Below are 6,874 nucleotides of genomic sequence, written 5' to 3'. Positions count from 1 at the left end.
GTAATGTCTTATATAGACAGGTGTGTGGCTTTGCTAATCAAGTCCAATCAGTATAATCAAACACAGCTGGACTCAAATGAAGGTGTAGAACCATCTCAAGGATGATCAGAAGAAATGGACAGCACCTGAGTTAAATATATGAGTGTCACAGCAAAGGGTCTGAATACTTAGGACCATGTGATATTTCAGTTTTTCTTTTTTAATAAATCTGCAAAAATGTCAACAATTCTGTGTTTTTCTGTCAATATGGGGTGCTGTGTCTACATTAATGAGGAAAAAAATTAACTTAAATGATTTTAGCAAATGGCTGCAATATAACAAAGAGTGAAAAATGTAAGGGGGTCTGAATACTTTCCGTACCCACTGTATATAATAGTAGAATATTATATATTGTTTTGTGTGTGTGTGTGTGTGTGTGTGTGTGTGTGTGTGTGTGTATCCTGTCACCTTCATGGGGAAAGGAAATTATTTACTGTAAAATGTATTGTTATTATTGGAAATGTTAACATTATTAAATGTAATAATTTTATATTATATATTAAATTATTTATAATTTGTCAACCACATGACAAAATAAAAAATTATCTAAAAATGTGTAATGAATAATGATGATAGTAATATTTATAAAATTATTTAATTATATAAATAAGTACCATTCAATCTCATGACAATTGTAGTTAATGTAAAAGAACCTTTTATTGTCAATATTTTAAATACTATATATATATATATAGTATATTATTTATAAAGCTAGACCTGGTGGTATATGATTTTATTTCATATAAAAACTCATATTAGTAGTATTTATAATATTTTAATGATTAATAATTATTATATAAACAATTTTAAATGTTAAATATATTTATTTAATATATAAGGATTTTTTTTCACATATGTATATGAGTGACAAATAGCACCCCATAAATACCAGAAACATCATGTTAGCCAACAATGCCTTCACTGACCTTCGCTCATGCTAGAACAGCTGACTAAATCACGCTTTTCCAGAAAGTGTTTTCATCCCAAAGTACATGAAGATGGTATGTTTGCTACTCAGAGCTATTTACAAACTAATTATATCTCCCTTTGTCACAAAACGTTTTTCATTGGCATTGTCTCTAACACTGCCATGTAACAGATTGCCATATTGCATATATCTAGCTTGGCATTTGGGGTCGAGGGTAGGGGTTTGCTTCACGCTAGCAGCTACTCATCCACAGCAAATGTTGCATGTGCTCCTGATAAACAATCACGCTCCGAACGCTGCAGTGCCGCAGTGACTCATCCAGATTTCTGCTGCTGTTCTCTTACCTGAGTAAGCAAGTTTTGTTAGCCCACAAAACATGCCTGCTACACAACAGAAGCTAATGAATTGCTTGGAAAATCGGTTTTCTTTTCATTTCCACCTGGGCCTGGTTATACAAAACGGCACATGTGTTAATAAGTGTAGCATGTAGGTGTTTGTCTTTGATTTTCATTTCTTGAGTTTGTCGTTTTGTTGGGTTTTCAAGACATCTTAAGCATTTTATGCTGCATTCTTGTCAGTTTTGGAATGATCGTGTTCTTGAGATGAGCACACATCAACGTCACCACATATTAGAATGTTAATTGAAGAATCATGGTGGAAACTTTCGAAATTGCCCAATTTTGGCTTTTTGTTCTGACCAAAATCGCTTTAATGTGCGTTAAATTGTAAATGAGCTCCAGGAAGACTTAGCAACAGGCCCTTAATAGTGAGCACATAGTGTAGCATACTATTAGTCATCATACTTGTGCTCTGGTCTTGATTTTGGGTGCATTGTTTTCGAGTCCGAGAGGAAGTGAGGTGCGAGAGAGAGCTGGACCCCATGTGGAAGCCATTTTCTCATTCCTGTGGCCGCTTTCGAGAGCCTCGGGCTTTGGTTCTTACCCAGAACTGGAGCTTCAACCACGGTCTGAACTCAAATTTAGAATCTGGTTACTCTTATTCGGATTGTTGCTTTTGGGGATAGTGGTGTGGGATTCACTCCAGTGACGTAAATCATTTGAATCTGTTCACCGTAAAGACGAACTCTGATTTGGCTGGCTCTTCAGGTTGCTCTTATTTGGTTCATTGCATTTGAGGACAGCTTTTGATTCATTCCAGCGACTTAAATCTTTTTTTTATCTGTTGACTACAAAGATTCATTTAGGTTGATTCACTGATTTGTCAGTGGCCTTTTCTGCAGGTTGCACTTATTCAGTCATCATTTTTGACATTTTTTGATTCAATCCAGTGACTTAAATCATTTTGAATCTGTTTAACCCTGTCTGCAGGTTACTCTTATTCAGTTCATTTTGAACAACATAATTTGATTCAAACAAGTGACTTGAATCCATTGAACCTGTTCACCAAAAAGATTCATTTAGATTCGTTCAGTGATTTGTCAATGGTCCTTTCTGCGATTGCATTGTTACACCCAAGTTTTGTGTGTGTGTGTGTGTGTGTGTGTGTGTGAGATAAGTCACTGAATCATTCAGTCAATTGGTTCTTAAGATCTTATTAAGAGTCTTTTTATACATCATCAAAATGTGCATGTATGCAGAACTAGAGAGTTTAAACATCATACTGTAGGAGTTTACCCCACAAATAATGACATAGATCTGTCAGTTTTTGCCCTTCCATCTTGTCAACCGCTCAGCTTGACTTCATCATGCCGTAGAAAAATACAATAATAGTCTAAACAAATTCATTATGGGTCTCAATAGCATCCTCGTGTCACTTTAATTGTCTGTGGTCATCAGTCAATTTTACACATTCGTAATTCTTCCGCCCTCTTTCTCCGCTTGTTGTGACCGATAGTGACACATGACAGTCATGCCCTCTCGCGTTCAGATCCTCCTTCGTGAATCAGATGTCCCAGTTCATGCAGTTCATTCATCTCGTTCAGACCTCAGTGAACAAAATATGAGTCAGTGAGCAAGAATGATTTGCTCGCTAGCATAATCTCTTGTTTCATTCTTACCTTTTGCCTTTTATTAGTGTCTGTGACGTCCACCGTGTGGAAGTGATCAGTGTAAACAAAGCCAGTGTAAAGAGGACTCTAGCAGCGGTGGACATTTGCACACACAGTCCATTAATCATCAGATAACCCCTGCAAGCTGTCCAACCATGTCTTTCACATCCAAAGATTCGTGTTCCTTTGGCTTTTCTTCATTTCGCCCCTATCCAAAACATTTAAAATTGCTTCACAGCTGCTCTTGGGATGGGAAGAAGAAACATTTTCAGACACCGTGTTTACATTGCTCTTCTCGCAAAGTGCCTGCGGGACAGACAGACGTGTAATGGAGCGTTCCACCGAGTAGAAACGCCGGACAACAAGTCAAATAACCGAGTGTGAGAGAATCTTGGCCACGTTCCTCTTCCTGTCAGTTTGTTTGCCATGTCTCTACGAAATGTTTTCAGGCCCTTCACAATTATGCTAACACAATCCAAACTCTCCTGGACAGATGTGAGGCACTTAGTCCGGTATGAATTTTTGTTTTAGTAAGGACAAATGCTAACGTAGCGAAAACCTCAGAGTGTTGACGGAGCATCTCACTTTTATTGCTGTTTGACAGTGTCTGTCAGGCTTTAATATCGAACCCTCTGCGTTTCTTCTCCTTCATGACCTTCTTGTTTTGTAGGAGCTGTCTATGTTGGCATTTGAGACTGTAAGCAATGGTGCAGGGTTCACGTCTCTGGTTAAATATGACCCCAGCTTTGTTTTCCTATAAAAGGATTCATGTTTTTGTCTAATTTAAAATGACATGGCTTGTATTTGAGCACGAGCTAGAAGTCAGCTCTGGTCAACTTTTCACATTCATTTGCTAGGTATCGGCTAAATTGCTGTAAAGTTAAAGAGTTTGAGCGAGTGGCAGAACTCTTGGCTGCGGTGTGTAACCCAACAAAAACATCAAACGAGAGTGTTAACCTCTTCCAAAACCTGGTTCTGGAAACACATGGAGAATGTGGCTTAGCTCCATTTAGTCCAAACAAGAAACAGGTTTTTATAGGATTTGGGTTTAAATTCAAGGCGTTTCGAGCATATTGCGAGCCCCGCATCGCCAGACGCAGAGTGTTGGTCAGTTGAGAATATTGGATTGGCCATTTTTCAAGGGATTCATGTGTGGAAACAACGAGTCAATCAATCTCACCGAGGTTGGAAGCGGGTAAACCTCTCGTTCTTAGCATCCCACATGTTTTAGAGTTATCGGAAAAGGTGGCTGCCTCTTACAGGTGTTTGCCAAGAGTGCCAGAGTTCAGTAATATTGCATTACCAAAACCTCATGCATCGAAACAAACTCTTTTTAGAGCCTATTAATCGGTTTGTGGATGTAGCATAATGAGATTTTCTGTGTTCTGCCATGCAACTTGTTTTTGTATGTATCATTCTGTGTGCCTTAAAACATTTTTTTTTTTTATTCACTGTTAATATTGCTAAATCTGATGCTTAAACATTTTTTCAACAACCCCTAAACCCAAGTAATACGTTTACCCAGCTAAAAAAAATATATGTTCCAATAACGTTTTGCTAATGTTCCCTCTAGGTTATGAAAATGTTCTCTCAACATTCAAAACTTGTTTTTGTTGGTTATGAATGTTTAGGAAACATTCCATTTCATACTTTTGCAAACATTATAGAAGCATTAGTTTGGAAAGTTTTAAAACAAGTAGTAACATTTAAAAAGAATCCAACTGAAACATTTAAGAAAAAAACATTCCATGAGTGATAAATAAACATTTATTTATTTATTTTGTGCAAACGTTTTGAGAACATTATTAAAGACCAGGGGCTGGATTCATGAAACATTCATAAGAAGAAATTTCTTCTTAACTGCCATTTTCTTTTAGAAAAACGTTAAGAATATTTTGTATTCCCAAAAATTGTTCTTAATCATTTTCTTTTTTTTTCTTAAGATTGTTCTTAAAACTCGAAAAGAATCTTCTTAAAAATCATCGTAATTACCTCTTTAAAGTTAGGATAACCTCAGTATTGTTTTAAATTCCAAATGGAAAGAAAAATGTAAAGAATTTGAGTTTTCAAATTAATTGTTATATTTAGGCATTACAACAACACTAGCTACATATAATACAGGACTATTAATAGGGATGTGCACAAGATTTGGCTGATAATGTAAACAATGATCAGTCATGATTATGTCTGACACGACTTCTTACGGAGTTCAAAATTCAGTAACAACAAAAAAAAGTTAGGAAGTTCATTTTTAATTTTAGCCTATAAATAGGACATAATGTATTCAGCGCATATAAACTCACCCATACGCATGACACGTTTACTGTGACAGCACACAAACACACACACACACACACACATACAGGATGCGTTCAGTAGAGACTGAGCCAAAAAAGGCCACGCACAAATGAATGAAACATTCCCAGTGCTGGGGGGGTAACTGATTACATATATTCTGGATAATGTAATCAGATTCCAAAAATTAAGTACTTGTAATTAGATTACATTTTAAAATACTTGTAATTAGACTAGTTACTACTTTTTTGATTACATGATTACGTTATATTCACACAACAGCAATACATTTTTCATAATTTATTGATTCTCCTTAATTCTTCTTTTTCATCTTCTAAATTTTCCCTCCTAAAATAGTCTACCACTTGCATACGTTCAGAAAGTCTTCAAGTTTTGTGGACATTCACTAGTCGGCTGACTATAATAATACAGAAAACTGAGAGGCCACCCATCATTTGACCACTGGATTTACAAAAATCACAAAATGTAAAAAACTTAAAAAGCCAAAAGTAACTAACTGTAGTTTAGCAATCGCGTAGTTGTCATATCGAAGCAGAAATAAAACGATTATTAAGATCAGAACTCATCGTAGCTCTGAGGTCACTCGGGTCACATTTGTTTTTGGAAGTTGTGGGAGCAAGGCAAAAAAAATACAAGAATATTGAGGCTGTAATTCCAGCCCAGTGCTTGAAGAGCAATGCAACATCTTGTCAGAACGGCTCATTTATCCAGACTCACTGGCACGAGGCTTCTGAAGGCTTCTTTATTGATTTATTAATGCTGTAACCGTGGGGGCTCAGGAGACGATTGGCCGCGGTTATCAAGGCAGTTATTCCACCATTCTTTGGTCTGAGAAACATTACGGCTGCAATCCGAAGAATGTGGGGAAGTAAGTGTTTGGATGCCGGCGGAATGCCGGTCAGGATTTTGCAGCGACTGATGATATTAATGTACTCGTCAGATAAATAAATTCAAAAGCGTGTCACTCAAAATACAATATCTCCTGGGCTTCCCTGCTTGTATTGAGAAGAACCCATTGCAAACCGCATGAGGAGCGGCTCGGAGAGGGAACTTTGACTCCAGAAGGTGTCGAGTTTTCCTGTTAATGGGAAACACATGCAGCTGCAGCGGTTCGAGTGTCTGCTGCGCGACTGAAAGCTGTTCATTATGAAAGCTCTGTGTAGATTACTGAATAACGAGCCTCTCATTTGCATGCAGGTCACACAACACCTCTGTGCTGATGTCAGTCAGGTCACGTGGCTCCTAAACCTGTCCTGATTGGTCCAGTGGGTCATTTCCTGTCCAGCCTTGTTCTCTCTCACTGTGATTGAATTTAGGTTATCTTTGAGGCTGCTTTCTGATGTCATTTACAGTGTGTGAGTGACAGCTGTCGTCATGTGCAATGAGTTAAATGATACAAGTTTTAAGAATGAAAAAGTATTTTCTTTCTCAATAGAAATACATTTAAAAACTATTATTAACTATTGTTCATATAGAAAATTCTCATTGTCGTAATATATCTGGATGATTTATTTACTTTTTTGGGGCATTTTTAAATAATATATATATATATATATATATATATACAGTGGGTACGGAAAGTA

General features: G+C 36.9%; 1 protein-coding gene across 4 annotated transcripts in view; it reads left to right on the top strand.

Moving 5' to 3' along the window:
• The window catches only part of aebp2 (AE binding protein 2), a 37,309-nt gene that overhangs the window by 29,895 nt on the left and 540 nt on the right, over window positions 1-6,874 (top strand). The window contains exon 8 of one of the 4 annotated variants that reach the window (XR_001609088.1): window positions 6,489-6,607. The exons of 2 other annotated variants lie outside the window; for them this stretch is intronic. Coding sequence is in view for 1 of the 2 variants with exons in the window: in XM_016270290.1 (XP_016125776.1) it covers window positions 6,489-6,537 (49 nt within the window). In the remaining variant the exon portion in view is untranslated. Of the gene's footprint in view, window positions 1-6,488; window positions 6,672-6,874 lie in introns of those variants that run through there. One more of the 4 variants, XM_016270290.1, reaches the window with a different exon arrangement.

The sequence above is a fragment of the Sinocyclocheilus grahami genome, unplaced genomic scaffold, assembly GCF_001515645.1.
Source record: "Sinocyclocheilus grahami isolate Dianchi unplaced genomic scaffold, SAMN03320097.WGS_v1.1 scaffold56.1, whole genome shotgun sequence".
NCBI classification, from domain to species: domain Eukaryota; kingdom Metazoa; phylum Chordata; class Actinopteri; order Cypriniformes; family Cyprinidae; genus Sinocyclocheilus; species Sinocyclocheilus grahami.
Note: the sequence above shows the minus strand (reverse complement) of the source record. Positions and strands in the feature narration are given on the sequence as shown.